This window comes from Manis pentadactyla, chromosome 15, assembly GCF_030020395.1.
Source record: "Manis pentadactyla isolate mManPen7 chromosome 15, mManPen7.hap1, whole genome shotgun sequence".
Classification (NCBI taxonomy): Eukaryota; Metazoa; Chordata; class Mammalia; order Pholidota; family Manidae; genus Manis; species Manis pentadactyla.
Window position 1 is genome coordinate 23,717,376 of NC_080033.1, and position 21,264 is coordinate 23,738,639.

Sequence of the window (21,264 nt, forward strand, 5' to 3'; positions counted from 1 at the left end):
AGTAAACTATCTTTAAAAAATAGAATTTTTTAAATTTAGAGAAATACTTGTTTAATCTTCTTAAAGTCAAGCATCTAAAAAGTTTAATAACTCAAAAGGTAAATTCCAGGCAGAACACGTTAAAGAGTGAATATAAATCAATTATTAAAATCAAGAAAGTAATCTCGTTACTGAAACAAAGTAAAAACTGAATTGTCATTTTATTAACCTACCTTGACAATGTTGTTGAGAAAAAGTGTCAAACATAAAACCACAAATAAATGTAACAATAGTTTTCCAAGCTTATTAAGGAAGCTTCCAGTTTTCAGATTTTTCTAGAGGTTGAAAGAGTTGAGTTTTAATTCTTAAATTTTAATATAATTTCATAAACATTCAAGATGAGATTATTTAAATATTTAAAACACTGGATCATGCAATACACAGAGGGAAAATATATGTGACAAATATAACCTACTAATTTTCATGAGCTTACATTGTCTTAATATTTGTGATTTTCTAATAGCAAGTGAACCCTTTAATAATAAACTCCTAAGATGAGGAAATATGCCCTAGCCTTCTTTTTAAAGACCTTTGTAACCAGAGTATGGAATGTGCCACTTAGAAGGTACTCAGGATATAATGACTGAACAAATCTTTTGATCATTTATCCATTAGTTCATATACAACAGACACAGCTATAACCCAATTAAAAAGGCATAAAGAAGTAAATTGTGCTCTTTGATATATAACAGTTTTCTTATAACTCTCAGATCACTTTACAGATTATTAAATATAATATCTAAAGAATTCAAATATGAATAATGTTTATTTACAACTAAGATTAGAAGAATGAATGAGAATGACTGTATCTGATAGTCATCTGAAAGCCTGTTTTTCAAAATCTTTGTGACAGTTTGTCTATAGCAGCTCTTACGCAAAAGACTAGTTAGAAAAAGGATTTCTTCTTCCCAAATGGAAAACAAAATGGATTCTTGATAAAAAAGTATTTATGAGAAATCTTTCTCTTATGCTTAGGAGAGAGAAAATAGGCTTTGTGACATTATTAAGGAAAAACAACTGACTCCTAAATCTCATGTGAATTTAAGGAACTTATGTCAGTGTTCTCAAACATGTTTGAAATGTCCCATTATTTCTAAAGGTATTTATTTGGATTCTCAAAAGTCTCAAAACAGAGTTAATTTTAATTCACTTAAAAATCAATAATATGGTATGGAAGGATAGAGAAAGAGTAGTTTTACTACATCAAATAATAACAAGGTGTCCACCAATTTGAAAGACTGTAATAAACATATTTCCACAAGGAACACGTTCTTCTTACTTTTGAATTCACACACAAAAAAAGATTTATCTTTTAGCTTTAAATCAATGCTATTCAAATAAGCATCTTTGGCTAAACTCTGAATAAAGATTCCAGTTCTCTAAGACATAATAAACATCAATGTCAATAAAAGGGATGGCACATCAGAAGCCTGAAAACAGAAATGCCCTAGTGCTGTTTAGTGGGAATTTGGTAGTAAGTTTTCCTTTGTATGCTGTATGAAAATAAGGTCCAAGCAAGCACACAATTAAAAAAAGGTTTACTTTAAGGATAAAAGTCTTACCTGAAGTTTTCTTGCAATTAATACTGAAAGATTAAAACTGATAAGCAATGATCCAAGAATCATGGAATTAAAAAACTGAAGAACACAGACCAGGAATAAACCTGTTACCTGGATACCATATAGCCATGTTGCCTACAACAACCAAAGATTAGATGGTTAAACAGATTTTGTCAAGAGATTATGACATGCTAACACATTGGTCACTAGCCAGATACATTTCAAGTGACAAATAATGCAGGAATAGACCGAGCTTCAAGCGCTACAATCTAAAAAAGGAAACTAAATCATACACATTCTTTCTATAACTTTTAATTTCAGAACATTTAAAATTTCATAATACTAATTAAAGAGGAAATGAACAGCTAATATGAAGTAGAAGAAGCAAACAATAGTATAAATACTCTAGAAATAGGCAAATGTGGTTTGTAGTCATCAATTTTCTTCTAAATTCTTATACAGTTACAGTCTGCAGTATTTTGTCATATTTTAGCAATCAGTATTTAAACATATTCCAACCATTGGCATTTTACTGCATTCCATTATTTCCTAACTTCCCACATTTACAGGGTTGTATCATACATCGCTTCATTTTATCCATTTATATATGGGCCTCATTCCCTCATTAGACTGAAAACTCCTGGAGCAAGTCTTTATCCTTTCACCTTACTGGTTTGTAGCAGGTAGCACAATGTAGCCGTCAAAAACATGAGCCCTGGAGTCATAGCACCTGTACTACAGTGCTGAGTCTGGCATAAATCAGCTGGCGGACTTTGATGTGCAGGAATTGGTTCACTATGATTACACCTTCCTCAGAGCTGCTTAAAGATCCTGGCTTAAGGACTGGTTGTGGGATTGTATCAAAATGCCTAGCATATAATAAGCACTTACTAAAGATAGCTCTTGATGTAATAAAAATTGTTTAAATTCAACCAACTTAAACACAAAAAATATGCCACAAAGAAAACAAGAGAGCCTCTAATTAAGAGCTGATCCTTTTCCCTTCTCTTTCAAATTAGATGATTCTACATTCATATTCACGTATCAAAAATTCCACTTTTATGCAGTAGCAAGTCAGATTTTCCCCACAGTTTGGTTTTCTTAATACCAAAGGAAACAAACTTATACCAAGCATTTAAAAGGAAGGCCTGCAACAGTCAGTGCTTTTGCTAGGTGTTACCGGAAACTCAGGGAAATGGATGCTTACAGCTTTTAGGATTATAAAGATAACATATCCTACTGTAGAAGATTTAGAAAACTCAGAAAAACATTAAAAAGAAAAAGTAGTGGATAGAAAGGTGGGCTCTTGAGTCAAAATCCAACGTTATTAACTATAGAAATATTATTGATTTTATAGTGGTAAATGATATTTCAAGTAGCATTTTATTTATTTCACATTAATTTTTTCACATCAATGACTATTCTGTAAAAACTTAATTGTAAATGGTACATAACATGCCACCATATGTCATAATTTGTCTGCCATTGGGTCACTTAAGTGTTTCCAGCTTTTTATTATCATTGAAATTAATTTATGAATATCCTTTAAAAAAATCCTTAGATCATTTTATCTGATTATAGTAGTCCTCCCTTATCTGTGTGGGACACATTCCAAGACCCCCAGCGAATGCCTGCTGTGGAAACTACTGAATCCTATATACACTATGTTTTTTTCCTACACAAATGTACCTATGATAAAGTTTAATTTTATAATTGGGCACAGTGACACTAAAAACTAGGAGTAAAATAGAACAACTGTTAGAATATACTGTAATAAAAGCTAAGTGAATGTGTTCTCAAAATATCTTATTGTACTGTACTTTTTCCTCTTGTGATGATGTGAGATGATGAACTGCCAGTGTGATGAGGTAAAGTGAGGTGTATGACTTAGCATTAGGCTACTATTCACCTGAAAGTATGTCAGAAGGAGGATCATCTGCTTTGGGACCATAGTTGACTGTGGGTAACTGAAACCATGGATAAGGGGGATACTCCTGCAGCTCCTCATTTTGTTCACTGTTGTATCCCCAGCACCTAAAACAATGCCCACTAGAACAGTGGCACTCAATAAATATTTGAGGAATGAATGAATGAATGCCATTTTCTCAGGTAAAGGGGGAGGGGGAGGCTTGTTACTTCTGAGTTGTGGTCAAAATCCCACTTTTCTTTTCTGACACCATCCTGGCAGCAAGGGGAAGGGATGTCTCATTCCCACTGGGTGTGATTGGGGGGGTTCTCCTCATTGCCTTCACTGATCCTTCTGAGAGCTGGTGAAAGCTGTGCCTTCCCAACAGACTTCTGACATGGCCCTGGCAGGAAGTGAGGAATACCTTGCTACAGCTGGGCAAGGTGGAAGTCTAGCCTCTCCACTGAACTTCTGCTGATGGAGGTAGACAGGTATGGAATATATGAGACAAAAAGAAAACCCAAGGAACTCACTGCCACATACTTCCTCTGCTCTTGGGGTCACTAGGCACTCTGCTTTCTTTTGTCACCTCTCAAAATCTTATGTTTGTTTTATATGTATTGTCTGGGGCTTTTAGTTGTACTTAGTGGGAGGAATAGGGAGAAGTGCTTTTACTTCATCTTGTCTGGAACCATATGGAGTGCTTTAAAATGATCTCGTAGGTCATTGATGGTTAACGTGTCTTGTCTTTGCAATGGGTTAATAAAGCTTTATTAACCTCCGTATTCTTAATATTTAATGGAGTAAAAGTATATGCTTTACAATACCACTTAGTGTTCTGCTTTACATTTTAAAACCCTATACACATTTCTGACTGAAAGCTTGACCTTTTGAATGGTAAGAGATTTTCCATCATCCACGAAAAGGTAACGTGCTGAAGAACATACTGCTTCTTGTCACTACATCAGGTTCTGAATTTGTATTACCTGTTTCTATACAATTATTTCTGACTCTTCTCCATTTGACATGATTACAGATTAGTGATTCCAATTTATGAGGGCTAAGGCTCCAAGAAGTTCAATAACTTGCCAAATTTTAAAGACCTAGTTATTTTCATAGCTGAGAGCAACAATTTGGTTTTATAACTTAGGATCCTTTCATTATAATACTGTTCCTTTTTAAATAGTGATACTTATAACAACTTCAACACCAACATAGTTTCAAATATAAAGGTTCAACAAAGATTAGAATTTCATATGAAATAAATTAGCTGTATTATTCTTTAGGGTTTTTTTTGTGTGTGTGTACCAACAGTACCTTTTATTCTCTTTTCTCATTTTAGAAGAAAAAAATACAGGTTTGTAACAGAAAAATTCAGAAGATCTAAAGAACCAAAAGAATATAAGAACATTAATCATGTACCTGGCTGTCAATACTTTAATGAGTATCTTTCAGAAACTTTTCTCACTTTCTCTATATTTTACTTTTTAAAAAAGTGAGAGGGTAAACTAATGGTTATATAATACTCTATTACATAGATATGCCACATTTATTTAATAATACCCTACTGCCATTGATTTTGACTGCTTCCAGCTTTTCCTTACTACAGTATAACTAAAATGAACATGTTTGATAATCTCCTTAGGATAAATCTCCTTAGGAAGTGTTGGTAAGAGGGAAAACACATTTTTAGGCTTTTGATACCTACTGTAAAACTACACTACAGAAAAATTTTATTTCTTTCAAAATGGCTCAACATGATTAATTTATTTTTTATGTTAAAATGTATAGAGTTCTTTTGAATGTACTTGCTAGAAAGAGGGAAAAAGTGGTATTACATACAAGGAGGGGAAGGAAGATCAACTGGCCTAGTAGGTGCATAATATGGCATTTAGGCACTCCTTCCCCTTGGCTTACGAGTCACCATGGACAAAGTACAAAGAGGTTACAGAACAGGAAAAGCAGGTAAATACAGACAGGAATAGATCAGCTTCATTTGCACATGTGGCTTTTGGAGGCATCTGGAGCTCTATTATCATTATTTAATAGCATATGTATATAAGCATTATACACACACAGACATATATAAATATTTTTACTTTGCCTTATCTACTGGCTTTATTGTATTTTACTTTCACAACCTGCCCCCTCATACTCCATCCAAATTGTTCTTCTCTTTTGTGACCCAGTTCTAGCCTCCCACTTCTATGAAATCTTTCTAGCCTAAAAAGAACTTTCTTCTAGACTTCTAACCCATCATTACTATAAACTGATGTCTATTTTTGATAGATAGATATATAGACATCTCCCTAATTGTTCTAGTTGTATCTTTATTTCCCAAGCTATATGTCAAACTTCCTGTGGGTGGGGAAATGTCTTACACAGGTTGGAATTTTCTATAATGCCTATCCTTTTACAGTGGCTCTGCAGATAGACAATGTGTATGTGTTTGTTTACTTTAATGTTTCCCAATTCAGATTCAGTCGCTTTCCAAAGATTGTTGTACTGCTTTTGACATGGAATAAATGAGCAGCTCTTCTGGATTAGACCATATTACTGCCTTAGATCTAGAGATAATATTATGCTTGGAAAATGCTTATTGTTAACTCATAATAGTAACTATGAGCAATTAAAAAAATACACAATATATTAAAATATATTTCTGCACATGAAAAAAAAACATGCAATTAAATGTCAGCAGCACACAAGAAGAAAAACAAAAATTTCTTTACAATTGCCTTATTTCATACGCGACCACTGGCCAGTCAACAGGGATTCACATCCCTTATCTGTTAAATGTAAATATGAAAATTTTGTCAAATACCACAGAATTGTTGTTATATACCCACTGACTTTCTTGGAGAGAAAAAAGGCAATACATACAACACATTTTAAAAGAGCCAATTTACATTTTAAAATTAAAGTAATCTCTATGAAGGACAATTGATGTAGACATTTGCGCTTTAAATAAGTCCATCTTTTAATGTAAAATAAGCAGAATAAAAGTTAAGATGGTCAAACTAGGCTGCATTAATTATTCATCCTCAATTGACCACAGCATATTTACATTATAGCTAAGAAATGCTTCAACTTTATCATTACACATGTGCATATTTTGAGCTTATTCTATAATATTAAACACTAAACAATGACCATCTCAAATGAGAAAAGAAACCAAAACTTACTTTCACTGCTGGCAACATGTCCAAGGAATCCAGTATGAACAGCACTAATGCTTGCATCAGCATCATAAACTGATTAAATTGCCATGTCAGACTAAAGAGAAAAGTTGATACGAAAATGGCAAGAAGTGTCAGCCTCTGTAAAAAGAAAACCTTTGTATAATTTACATGTCTCTAGTAATAAAAAGCCTTGCAAACAAATTTTCCCAAGAGCAGCCAATATCTCTATAAACCAAATAGAAAAACCATAAACTGTTGCTCTGAAAACCCTTGCATTTGTTATTTAATCTCTAAATATCCTAAAGTGATACTCTGCATATACATATTCACATAAGGTATGTGTACTCCATACAATTATGGAGGCAATAATGGACCAAGTCACATATCAAGAGCTAAGGCTTAAAAGTTCTGACAGTTTCGCAAAATTGTGTGTGCATTTGCTGCAACTATTTAAGAATAAATTATGTAGAGTACATTTTTAACATCAACAATGAGAACATTTTCTTGGCAAAGTAGGAAAGCACTCAGAAAAAGAAAATTTAACTCAAATTAAAAAACTGGTCATAGAATAAGAACTATACACATGCATGGGACACTATACACATCACATTTTCTGAAGCTTCTTAGATGAAACTGGAGAATTAAAAAAATATATAAAGTATTATAAAAACTTACTTCAGAAAGAGGCTGTAAGTTTGGTCTCAGGAAATATGTAATTGCTGCTATTTGAATTGCAAAGAATGGCAGTGCCCAGTTCTCCCTCAATGGGATGGTAAACTCAACTCTTGTAGTGTCTATTCTGCACGAAGAAAACACAAATGGCCAATGCAATACTTTTTACTATAATTATCTCAAAGATTTCCTACAATGAAAGATATATTACATTAAGTAAGTATAGTCAGATTCTGGTTATTGGTTCTCGGTAATTATTTGTCCTTATCATCATCACTGTAACATAAAATGGGCACTTGGAAAATTTAAGTAACCACTCCACATGTATGACGTTAGCTAAGTGGTAGAACTGAGGTAGAACCCAGTTCAGTATGACTCCTGAACTCATGAATGCGCATGGCAAACTGCCTCACACTCTTATTTCTCTCTAACTTTATCAGTGCCAACTGGCAATGAATGTTTTGTATTCTCCCTCTATTTCTTTACTGCTTTATGCTTGAGTTTTAAATTTGTTAATGGTAATAATCTTTAAAACCTTCTTGTCTCCCTCGAACGTGAACCCCTAGAGGGAAAGTAAAGTTTTCTTCTTTGTGTACTCAGTCCCAAGAACTATCCCTACACACAGTAGGCATTCAGTAAGTGTCTTTTATTTACTCTAAATAGGAACAATAAATTTGACTTTGATTTACTCTTGGCAAGAGTAGTATGTTAGATTAAAATGTTAAGAGGCAGTGTAACAAAATGGTCTCACAGCCTGCATTTGAATTCTGACCAACATTGAGCTGTGTGATATACATATGCATATATATATATGCCTTTTATCTATACATAAATACATATATCTGTATAGACACACACACACACAATTTAACCTCTTAAGTATCAATTTCCTCACCTCTAAAATGGTGATAATAATAGTACTTATCCTATAAGGTTGTTGAAAGAATACATATAAAGCATCTTGTAAAGTGCTTGGCATATAGCAAACACTCAGTAAGGGTAAAATAAAAAGTAATTTGCTTAGAATTACAAAATAAAATAATATTAAAATTCATGTCCAAGTTTTAAGACTTTAATATTGGTGTTACTACTCCAAGTCAGGTCATAATTCAATATATCTTGAATATGTTTTTTAAAATGCTGTTTCATAATGATCCAGTATTTAGAAATTAATAGATATGAATTAAATAATGTAAGAACTTCCTTGCATTTGTACAGTGATTTCTGCTTTGCTAATTATAAGGTGCATACAACCCTATTAAAGTTGATAGTAAAGATATTATTAAACCTCTTTAAGAGATGAGATATGTGACTGGAGAAATACTGATCACAGATCAAATTGGTAACAGAATTGGAATTATTACAGATGACTACAATTTTTTTTTTTTTTACTTTTGTAGAGATGCATTTTATTGGTTGAATCCATGTTTGAGTTTCATGAAACCCACTTTTTTTCTACAAGCAATAGTTTCCCCAGAGGGTTCTAAAGTTCTACTCCTTGGAACAATAAACAATCACTTTGTCATTCCTGTTATAGTATTTATATAGTATTTCCATTGTAGAGGGAACTTAATAATCATTAGTAGAGATATTTGCCAGGACTTTCCTAGAGAACTCAGGAGCCATTTGATAAAAATGAATAGCAAACACTGAGGGAAATATTTTGATCACATTATCCTCTATTATATTGCTTTTTAATTCTCTTGCATGGGTTTTTTTGGATGTAATTTAATTAAATCCCCAGATGATTGCAATTTAATGTTCTGTTCCTCAGCTGGAAATATATAGAAGTAGGATTTTCTACTTTATTAAATATGACAAGTAAATACTACAAAGGTAAACCAAAGAGAAAATACTCCTATACAAATGTGGCAGAACAACTTTCTCTGAACTGAAAACGACGTAACTTCATTTTAACTTACATTTTTGAAAGGAAGAAAGGAATACTAATTGCAACTCACCTATTTGTGACATACCAGAAAGCTGCTAGTAGTCCTGATAGCCATGTACCACTAAGAAGCCAGCTGGTTATATAAAGAGCTATGACATAGATTGCTTGGAGCCCAAACAAGGTGTAAATATAAAAATAAACTGGCTCTAAATAGTTCTGTAAAAAAGAACAATAAGAAATATTTGTTAGGAAGGCCCTAATTCTTCTCATTGCCATTTAAAAACTATGACAGTGGAAACTGAGTATTTAGAAGCTTGGTATTAATTCCAAACAATAAGTGTGCATCACTCCTTCCCATGTAGAAGTGTGCTAGGAGCCTCTCTTTTCACTACCAAGAGCAGAAGAGGCAATCTTTGAGACTCTGGATTCATCCTTCAGACAAGTTTTATTCCTAACTGTCCATTACTACCTTGTTCATAGGAGAAGTTGTCACTGTGATATGGTCATTTTGCAAATTCCCTTTTTTAATTTCAAAGATAACTGAGGAGTGATTACATGTTTCCAAATGAAAATATTTATCAGTTTCTAGACTGTAAAGACTTATTATAAGCCAGGAAACACCTATATGTAAAAACTATCTTATAAAAATATAAATAAAAAGCAAAGTTCATAAAGTTCATAATATATATAAAAATTAGGGTATTGTTTTTATAACAAGACAGCTGAAGATCAGAATAATGTATGTGAAACTTTCAACTTACAATGGTAGATTTTGACTTTCATCTGATATTAACAATTCAATGTTAAAAACTACAGCATACCTGTATGGGTAGAACTCTATATAAAATACTGAGAAAAACCTCTTGGTAAATATTCATTCGTTGAAGGAGGTTAATTGTCCTCATAGATTCAGTTTTGTTATCATATATTAAGGCATGAAAACCTAGGTTAGTATTTGAAAAAAAAACAGGAAAAAATACAATTATAATTATTTATTCATTCGAAACTATTCATAAATTCCTTAGTATGTACTAGAGAATGTTAGGCATTGGGGATATAATAGTAAGCATAAAATACAATCCTACCCTCAAAGAGCTAACTTTAAATTAGACAGACATTATTTAAATGTTTTCACAAGCATAAGTAAATTATAACTTTTGTGAGTACATTGAAAAAAAAGACATATGATTCTTCTACAGAAAACCAGGCAGAGTATTTTATATCCTCCTGCTGTGCCTTCCTGCCATAAGACCTGTAGTACCTCTTTTGGGAGAATATATGTGGCCTCCCCACTCCCCTAGGATAGTTTGGCCATTTGGCTTGTTCTGACCAACACCATATGAGTAGATGTGACACAGACCATGTCTGAGCAGAATCCTTAAGGGACAGTGTGTGTATCCACCAGCAGACTGGCTCTCCGCCTTTGCCATGATAGCAGCATGTTTTAAATAGGGGCTGGACAATGAGAGAATTCAACCTGTTGTTGTAGAATTCTATTGCTATACTGCGGTCATTTGCTAATATAATCAAGCTAATTAATAGAAGGCGTGAATAGACAGTTCACAGAAGAAAACATATACACAGTCTTTACACATATGAAAAGACCCTCACTCCTATTAGAACAAATTAAAATTATACTGAGATATCATCTCTCACCCATCAGCTTGGAAGAAAATCAAGGAGTCTGACAATATACTCCGTTAGTGTGGCAGGCCCTTTTATACTGTAGTTGGGAATACAAAATGGGGTAAGCCCTATGGAGAAGAATTAGACAATATCTAGAAAAATTGCATGTGCATTTACCCTTTGATCCAGGAAGCCCATGTCTAGGAACTGATTTCAAAGACAGACTGGCAAAAAGACAAAATGACATAGGCATCAGGTCATTCATGCAGTGCCATCTATAAAAGCAAAAGATCAGGAACAACCCAAATGTCCACCAACAGGAGGTGTTTTGGACTGAACTGTGTCCCCCGAAATTCCTATGTTGAAGCCATAATCCCAATGTGTCTGTATAGGACCTATGAGGAGGTAATAAATGTTATGAAAAGCCATAGGGTAAGGCCTTAATCTACGTGTCCTTATAAGAAAAGGAACAGATAAGCAAGAGCTTCCTCACTCTTTCTATGCATGCACGTAGAGGCAAGGCCATGTGAGGACACAGCAAGAAGGTGGTCATCTATAAGCCAGGAGAGGCTTCACCAGAAACCAATCCTGACAGTACCTTCATTTGGACATCTCACCTACAGAACTGAAAGAAAATAAATTTGTGTTGTTTAAGCCACCCAGTCTTGGGTATTTTGTTATGGCAGCCCTACCAGACTAAGACAAGAGTGTTATGGACAGAGTATATCCCCCTCAAATTCATATTTTGAAACCCTCACTCTCAGTGTGATGATATCTGGAAATGAAGCATTTGGGAGGTAATTAGGATAAGACAAGGTCATGAGAGTGAGGCTCTCACGATAGGGTTAGTGTCTTTATCAGAAAAAACCCAGAGAGCTGCTCTCTGTCTCTGTCTCCCACGTAAGGATGCAGAGAAGAGGCTATCTGCAAGCCAAGAAGAGCATACACACCAGAATGTGACCATTCTGGCACTGATCTCAGATTTCCTGCCTCTAGACTGTGAGAAAATAACTGGTTTTTAAGCTACCCAGGCTATGGCAGCCCAAGGAGACAAAGACAAGAAAGCTACCTGAATAACTATGGTTATCCACACAATGAGTACTATGCAGTTGGAAAAAGGACTAAGGAATATCTTTATATGATACTGTAGAGAGATTAATATTTTTCTTATGTGAAAAAAGCAAAATAGAGAATAGTGTATACCTTCAGTAAGCAGGGGTTTTTTGGTAATATAGGGGAAATAAGAAAATATAAAGCATTTACTTATTAAAAATATTAACAGTAAAAGAGTAAACCAAAAACTAATAAAAATGGTTACCTAAGAGAGAGGAAGGAAACAGGGCAGATGGACAAGGATGGAAAGTAGACTTCCCTGAATGTCCCATTTTACAGTTTTGACTTTGGGACCATGTAAACTTTTTTTGAAAGTATAAAAAATACTAAATAAAATGTTCTACAAAGCAATCCCTGAAAACCAAACTTTCTTTAATATATATTGTTGATTCATTAACATTTAACTCATAACCAGCAGCACTCCAACTCATGCCTGCATGAAGCTTATCTAAAACAAACCTATTAAGTTGGTGGTTTGGTTACACAGAAAGAACTCTTTTCAGTGACTTGAGAACACAGGAATGTTACTATAAATCCCTACTGGGTTATATCCTAAGGACAAAAGAACTACAAAGACAGCTTGAACTGTTTTCAGGTAATTCTATTGTCAGTAGAAGTATTATTAGTTACACTGAAAGTATTTTATTTTATTTTATATATATATATATACATGTACATAAATATACATATACATGTATATTTATATATACACATACATACATATATATTAGCATAAAACAAGTAAGTGATAATGTTAATGTCATAAGAAGTTAAATTTTCAACTTAAGGAGAGCTACAAACATAAAATCAAAATAACAGATACCATTATCCTATTTTGAAAGGTAGCTATATTCATATTTTTGTAGGAAAAAAAAAATCCCATTTCCTAGCTCTGCTCACTAAAAAGGCCTGGAGAAAAGCACCAGTGTAGTAGCAACAAGCATCTCCAGTACCAGACTGTGGTCTCTAAATAGCCACTATACAGAACATTCCTTGGAGAAATGGCTGATTCTAGGTCAGGGGCAGAAAATATACAAAATGGACTTGAAACATGTTGTCACACCAAAAAGCAAAGGAGTTTTCTAAGACTAGTGGAGTCACATCAAAGACAGCAGCCAATCTGAAGGGCATACCACTGGCCAAAGATTAGACAATTTGAATATATAATAATGCAAAAGACTGAATACGTTAAAAATCCATTTGTTCATGATATTTTAAAAACAAAAGCTTTAGGGGATATTAGAGAGGCAGGTCATTCTAAAATAAAGGGAAAGGAACAATATTTATCCTACCTTTCCTTTAGAAACTGAAATTCTGGGTTACTAAACAGGTGATGAGAAAGTGTTTTTTCTTACAGATAAATTTCATCTGATTAATGATGAGAGGAATTATAGAATTAGAATATCACTTCCTTATGAAATTAACAGATTTAGGTAATGGTCATCAATAGTGCTAAGCCATTAGGTGAAAGGCTAATTGAGAACTTGATGGATGGATCAGACTTAACCCACAAAGAGAGACAGCCATACATTATGTGCCCCTTAATGTGGAAGTATACAACACCATCTATTCTTGCCAAGATAAAACCTAAACTGGAGTAAGCCTCTAGATCTACTACCGACGAGCAGGAAATTCAGGAAACAGAGAAACATGGCAACCATGGGTCTCCGGCAAAATCCAGGAAGTGGAGAACTCTATCAGACAACTGAATCAATGTTTTCAACAAAAAATTACAAGAAAAAAAGATGGACAGATTAAAAGAAACACTTGAAGAGATACATAGCAAATAACTACAGTGTACAGGCTTTATTTGGATTTCAAAACTATACTAAAAATCTGTAAGACAATCAGGGGAATAAGTATGCTGACTAGATATTCGATGGTAAGTAATTTCTTAATTGTTTAAGTATGATAATGATAATGTGGTTATCAGAAATATACTAATATATTTACAGATGAAGCAATATGATGTCTTGGAGTTATTCTAAAATAGTAGAGGGTAGAAAGGAAACCATACTGAGTTGGTAACTGTAGTAGCTGGGTGATAGATAGTGGAAATCCATTAGAGAATTTTCTATCTTTCTATGTTTGAAATTTTCTGAAAGAATAATCTTAACAAATGACTTAAATGAACTGAAACAGATCAACCACTGAGTTCATGATACTTAAAAAAGAAAGTACTCATTGTCCACCTTTAGAGCAGAGTTTCTTAACCTCAACACAACGGCATTTTGACATTTTGGGCTTGATAATTCTTTGTTGCGGGATTTGTCCTGTGCATTGTATAGGATATTTAGTAGTATCCCTGCCCCCCACCCACTAAATTCCATTAGCACATTCCCCTCTCTTCCCCAGTTGTGATGACCCACAATGTCTTCAGACATTCCAGATGTCCCCCAGGAACACTACTGCCTTTCAACAAGAATAACTGGTTTAGATGATGCTAGAGAAGCAACTCACAATTTTGTGAAGTGCTAAGTACAGCTGATTCTCATTAGTTGTTGTAGCTGGTTCTATAAAGTTGCAGTGAGAACTGAATTAGCAATACTGAACTAGTAGGAAATACAGAGTTAGATTCCTACAAGCCTCTGGTCATGCATTTTCATCAACTGATCAATACATGACCTTGAATTAAGGTGTGTTTCTGTTTAAAGACACTTTCCTTAATATATATTGTTGATTCATGAACATTTAACTCATAGCCATCAGCACTCTAACTCATGCCTGCTTGAGGCTTATCTAACACATGCATTGTCTCTGTTTGCCTTCCTCACAGCCTTCAGTGCTTAAGACCACTGGGTATAGCATACCAGCACTATGCTTTGGGGCTGCAAATTTTAAACAGCAAATCACCAACAAAAAGCACAAAAATGCAAAACACACAGCACTCTATATAATAGACGGAAGACACTGTACTATGGGCTGAAACAAGAAGGCAATGCATCACCTTGCTCAACCTCAGCTGGGAATGTGCCTATCAGTGACTAAAAGTTTTCATTGCTCTGCAAATGTCCGTGAACAAATGTGAAAGGAGCACAAATATTGATTCTGGGTTTACAAATAAATTTTAGAGAGTAGGTGAATTTGCATATATATGGAATCCATGAATGAGGACTGACCATATGGGGAAAAAAATCAACACTTATTCTGCCTTTCTTGTATAAACTGTAACTCAGGGTAATCAAATAGCTGATGAGAAAAAAGTTTTTTATATAGCAGAGTTCCAGCTAATAAATACAGAAAGAATGATAGAATCAAACACCACTTTTGTAACTCCACTGTGATAATGAATATAGGCAATAATCACTAGAGGCTACTGAAACTGTAAGTGAAAGGCTGATGGGTAATTAACCTTATTATGGGTGGATCTGACTACCAACTGATGAATTTTTATGGCACAAAAGAAAGAACCAAAATTTCATGTCTCCTATTGTGATAAAATTATAAGTATAAAACATCACCTTTAAAGAGTTCTTGCCAAAAATACATCTGAATCTAAGAAAGTCTATAAAAGGGCAATTCTGTCATGTATACCTTACTTAACATGTGTACCATGGCAAGCATATCAAACATATATTAAGTAGAAGAGATCCTTTTGAGGCTTCCATTAGATGGAGTAAAGGTAAAGAGTATGTCTCTAGACTACTTAGACACAGTGAAAATGTGGGAAAATGGCAACTGCAAAATAAAGGAATGAATGGGGACCGGTGGACAAGCAGAACAATCGTAATTTTCATGTTTTATCAAATGCCTCATGTTTTTAGACAATAATGTTCACCTGTAAAAGACCTCTTCCAAAATGATCTTCAGAAAAATCAGCAGCAAAACCAAGAAATCACAAACAGATTAATTTTGGGATGGAGCCAAAATGAGAAGAGAGGACAATTACATAAAATGTTATATAACTTCTTCCAGACAAAACATTTCCATGGATTATGTTAACAAGAAAAACTACACAAGTTAAAAAAAATACACAAGTTCTATAAAATTTATTATCTAGAAAGCATTATTTAAAATGCTTTAGTGAAAAAAGTATGTTCTGGGTGAAATATTGAAAAAAAATGCAGTAGATCCCAAATAAACTATTAGTTGTATTTACCTTGCATGAGGGTTGGAGCCTGCAGCATTTGCTTGTAGTAGGAGTAATACAGTCCGCATTCTGTTCTGAATGAGATTTCCCGCTCCACTTCCTGAAATGAAGTTGGGTCTACTGGGTTTACATGACCTAGTTATGTTTAAATATCTACTGTCACTGTAGAAACAGGATATAGAACTACAACTTAAAAGGAAAAAAAAACTCTGAAAATATAGTCTTAAAGAAATCTAGGCAAATAAAAACAACAGAAGTCTGATAACTGCTGGAGCTGGGTATGTATTACAGGGGTTTATTATACTATTTTCTCTACTTTTGTGGATGTTTAAGACTTTCCATAACAAACCATTTTTTAAAATGGGGTCAACTAATTCCATGCAAGTTGATGTTTCAGAGTTAACATTTCTCTTTTATTTCATACAAATTAAAACTTTAAAAAGCCCACCACCATTTTTACACAATGTTAGTGAAAAACAAAATAGGGACAGGATAAAAACATCTCCCAAGTGAAAAGAACTATAATTGCATTAGACAACATTATATAAGATTAATAATTTTCTTTTTATATTAAGAATATAGGATATTCTTAGTGAAATGGAGTAGACCTTTTACATGTGAACTTTACTTTGACAAGTTGTAACCTTGGTGGGAAAATGGTCATGTAGGAAAATGGATACAAGAAATATTAAACTGCTTTTACATAAATAGTCAATTTTAGAATAATTTGAAGTATATTTAAAATTTAAAGTAATAGCTATTAGTCAATTTGGTTGTAAGATGCTTATATGAAATTTAAAATTTAAAATCATTAAAATATGGAGGCAACTGGTAATGAGGATGGGGAAGACTTTCTGGAATAATCTTATTAATACTCTTAGATCCTGTATTTCAGATATATGCAAAAATATAAAGAACAAAAAATTATATTCTGTTATTATAGATTCTTTTACACCAGTGCTCAAAAAACCAGGTCTTAGCATCTGCAAAACACTGTCTAAAAATGTATTTCCATCCATGTTTTTTCCAATTACATCAGACCCATATTCCATAAACCCAACCTTATTTGGGGAAGATGATAAACACTGAATATCTTACTTTTAAGTTATCCCTTTTAAAAAGAAGGCAAACTTTTTTTAGTTCATCTTTGTTTTCCCCTACTTCCAACTACTTTCAAATAGTAATAAAGATTTCATTAAAAGAACCACTCATGCTATTTATCTTCAGACCTCAAATTATTTAATGTATCTCTTCTATGCCTCAAATATTTCCTTAAATTTCTCCTACCTTTTAAAAAAGTACTATAAATCAATTCATGAATGTAGCATTGAAGAAATATTCAATTATCTAAGACTATTAATATCTAATTAGTGACCATGAGAAAGAAAATAGTATGTCTTATCACAAAATTTTGGAAATTCAAACGTCAGTGGGCATGAATTTCCCATGTCTTCTCCTATTTGCTGGAGACCATATGGATGAAATGAAGGTAGACACAGGCTTTACAACTTACACCAAAATTCACTCAAAATTCTCCACAAATTTTAGATGCAAAATTATAAATATCTAGGTAAAAAGCAAGATAATCTACACAATCTTGCTGATGACTTTTAACACCCAACACCAAAAGCCTATCCACAAAAGAATAATCATCATGTGGGCTTTGTAGAATTAAAATTTCTATTCTAAAAGACCTTGTTCAGAGAGCCCAAGCACAAGACGAACTGGGAGAAAATATTTGCAAAATACATACTTGATAAAGGATTTGTACTCAAGATATACAAAAATCCATACAACAAAAAGAACCATTAAAAAATATTCTACTATTAAAAAAATGTCACCTTAAGATCCAAGAATTGTACCTCCAGTACTTAGACAACTGCTTTGAAAAACTATGTCCCAACAAAAACCACCATGAGATTTTACAAAACAGCTCTATTCATAATGGCTAAAAACTTAAAGAAATCAGGACGTGCTTCAGTAGATGAATGCATAAGCAAGCTGGGGTACCTCCATGGGACGGTGACAAGAATATGCTGCCCCAAATTATGCCTCTTGGACATAAAATTATATGAGCTGATTACTTTTAAAAAATAGACACAAAAGAATCACTGGAAACCGAGTGACGTGACCCTACTGTGAGAGAATTGTACATTTATAAGGGAATTCTCCATGTTTAAGGGTGTCTTCCTCTCTGTATCAGGAATACAAGGATGTCTAAATTTCTGGAAACTTATCAATGAAGGAGGCCTGAATGTAAATATGCATGAAAACCACACCCTTGTTTACTGTGCTTTCCCTGATAACTTCCCATAACTGGCTCCCCATCTCAACAACTTTCTTTTGTTTTTAGCTAAAGATGGTATTAAAGATGACGGTAAAAAAGAAAATATAGTGTTTTATTACTTATTCTTTAAAAAAAAAACTAGGAGTAGAGGTAGGGTAGCAAACCTCCTTATATAATGAGCTTCCTTTCATAAAAACAAATTTATCCTTAGGAAATCAAACATGAAAAAAGAGGCCAATCAGTGTGGATAAAATGAAAGTTCCTGTGGCCAGGACTCTCATCTGGCCCTGGTTGGCTAGCCCACTACACACGTGTGGGCAATATGGTGCTATTGACTCTATATAAGAGCTCCACCCAGTGTTCTGGGTGACATGGTGGCATGGCTGCAGGAGAGCAGAGCAGAGGCTGGAGTGGTGGCAGCACCGAGGACAGAGACCCAGAGGATGGCTATGAGGGCAGAGAAGCCCAGAGGCAGAGACCAGCTTGTTGCATGCAGACTTGCTCTGAGTGGATTAGATTTTAGTGATTGACCTGCCACGGTGGAAATAAAGTTGGGTATAACCCTTTCACCCCAAGAACATTCTACTGTCATTTCTTTGGTCACATTGAATCCATAGTGAACTTGCCTGGGGCTGAAACCCATTGGCAAGACGACTGTCGATAGTTGGCAGGGTTCACTGTTGACCAAGGAAAAAAAAAGGCTGCCCTCATGGGAGGAGTGTTTCAGCAGGCTGCACCTATGGACGGGGAGACATTCGAGTGTCCCCCTGTGGACACGTGGTACTGGGGTCCACCCCAAAAGAAAGAACATTTGTTGCTTACTTAAATGGTGTCACTACGAAGGGCTGTGGAAATAGTAAAGGATGTTGTGGTGGCCCGAGAGGAAGCAGCCCAATAAGGAGCAGCAGCCCAAGAAGACGCGGCATGAGAGCGCAGGCTGTCAGGTGCCGTGGTGCAGGTGAAGGATGTAGTGGAGTCCTCAGCCCCAGAAATGGAGGAGTGGAGGTTTGACACACAGGTGGGGGTGGAGGCCCTGTCGCTGTGGGAGGCATCGGCCCTTCCTTGGTTGAGACCCCACCTGGTTGAAAGCTGGTGGAAAGCCAAAAGGACTTGGCAACCATGTGTTCTTTCAGGAGAGGCGCAGCACCCTCCTCAGGTTGTGGAGCACTCCATGCTCTGCTTGTATCCTCAGGCTCAAGCACAAAAGGAATATGGTCTGCTTCTCGAAGGATGAATTTAAAGGACCCCGTGAAAGTCACGAGAACCCAGATGTGAGTTGGTTTGAAAAGGCAGAAGCAGACAGAAAGAAACTGGATGACTGGAGCAGTGGCAACAACTGAGACCAGGGAGAGGGGCCCAGAGGCAGAAACCGGCTTGCAGTATGCAGACTCGCTCTGAGTGGACGAAAGTTCTGTGATTGACCTGCCACAGTGGAAATAAAGTTGGGTATAACCCTTTCACCCCAAGAATGTTCTACTGTTATTTCTTTGGTCACATTGAATCCAGTGAATTTGCCCAGGGCTGAAACCTACTGGCAAGACAATCAGGTTCCGAAATTTAATTTCATTAAGCACACTTGCTTTATAAAAAAGAGAATATAAAATGATGTAGCTCTTTTTAGCTTTTATATTTGCTACTAATTTGTGTGGTATCTTTCATAGCAGTAAAGGCAACTCTTCCTAAGCAATCATTTAGTTCCATTCATCTTAAATCTTTGAGAAAAACCACTTTATTACATTTGATAACATAAAACTAAACTGGTAACACTCATTTCTAGAATGTTCAAACTCCTACTTGGTCAAGTAACTATAAAGATGGGAAAAAGAAAAAATACTGCTTGAAGTATTAAAAGCAGACAGTTTCTGTGCCCTGCCCCTCTCTTTAATATACCCAGAATGTATAAAAAACAGAGGGGGTCCTAATTAGTAAAAATGCATTCAAACATGATTAATTGGCAATCTTGGCACCAGCTGTAGAGAACCAAATGCTATATACTTTATTAGACAGACACTTGCAAGTTTACATCTGCTTCATGCTAAGAGAACATCTGCTTTACTCATTCAAACACTTTTCCAGTTTTACAGCAATTTATACTTTGCCTAGATTGTGCCAATGAAAATGTACACCAATAAAAGTTACCCTCTAAAGAATGCAAAACGAACAAATACTTCATATTTTAATTTGCATAGGTTCCATAGGGAAAGCAATGCTGAGAGAATAAAAACATTTTCTCTGATGATGACAGAAAGAAGTGAAAAGACAGAAGAATTGTATTTTTAAGGAACTGTACAGCCCAAACCATTTACATAGTAGTTTATATAGTAATTTAACAGAAGCACTAAAAGGAAAATGCATCAAGAAAAAAATGATTGCTCACAATGAATGATTTGCATCCTCTGGCCAAACACAAAAGGTCACAAACCCTTTTGGACAAATAACACCCAATTTTCAAAGGAAACATATCATCAGTTTTTAAAAATCTCATGTAAATAACTTTAATATGTTAAACAAAAGTTTAAATGTTACAAACTTTTGTTTATAAATTTGCCCCCAAAATAACAAGGCTGCTGGTAGTGGAAAAGACATTGAAAGTTTAACTATAAATGTAATCTGTTTCAGAATTAAGTTAACAAATCATTTTACCATGAAACGGTAGCTCATGATAAGACAGCTGTTCTTGAAGTTCTATACTGGGAATCAGGCCCTTAGCAAACATATTTATGGCACATACATGGTTTATTGTCTGGTTAAATTCATGTCCATCTGTTAGAATGGAATGATGCTTGCCCTGAAGTTGATTAAAGCTGTGACACGTGATAATTTCAAAGCAGTGTTTGTAGGTTAGACTATTGTTGAAGTGACATTACTTCCACTGGGCTCACAATGAAGTAATCATTAG

General features: G+C 34.6%; 1 protein-coding gene across 8 annotated transcripts in view; it reads right to left on the reverse strand.

Moving 5' to 3' along the window:
- DPY19L3 (dpy-19 like C-mannosyltransferase 3) overlaps positions 1-21,264 on the reverse strand; it is an 83,170-nt gene that overhangs the window by 34,057 nt on the left and 27,849 nt on the right. For 2 of the 8 annotated variants that reach the window (XM_036929821.2, XM_057493006.1), the window contains 8 exons: positions 16,088-16,178; positions 11,053-11,099; positions 10,071-10,192; positions 9,320-9,465; positions 7,362-7,485; positions 6,690-6,824; positions 1,602-1,733; positions 213-314 (listed from right to left, as the gene is read on the reverse strand). In XM_036929821.2, coding sequence (XP_036785716.2) covers positions 213-314; positions 1,602-1,733; positions 6,690-6,824; positions 7,362-7,485; positions 9,320-9,465; positions 10,071-10,192; positions 11,053-11,099; positions 16,088-16,146 — 867 coding nt within the window. In that variant the 5' untranslated portion in view covers positions 16,147-16,178. Of the gene's footprint in view, positions 1-212; positions 315-1,601; positions 1,734-6,689; positions 6,825-7,361; positions 7,486-9,319; positions 9,466-10,070; positions 10,193-10,905; positions 12,015-15,766; positions 16,010-16,087; positions 16,179-21,264 lie in introns of those variants that run through there. The other 6 variants (XM_036929819.2, XM_057493008.1, XM_036929823.2 and 3 more) reach the window with 5 other exon arrangements.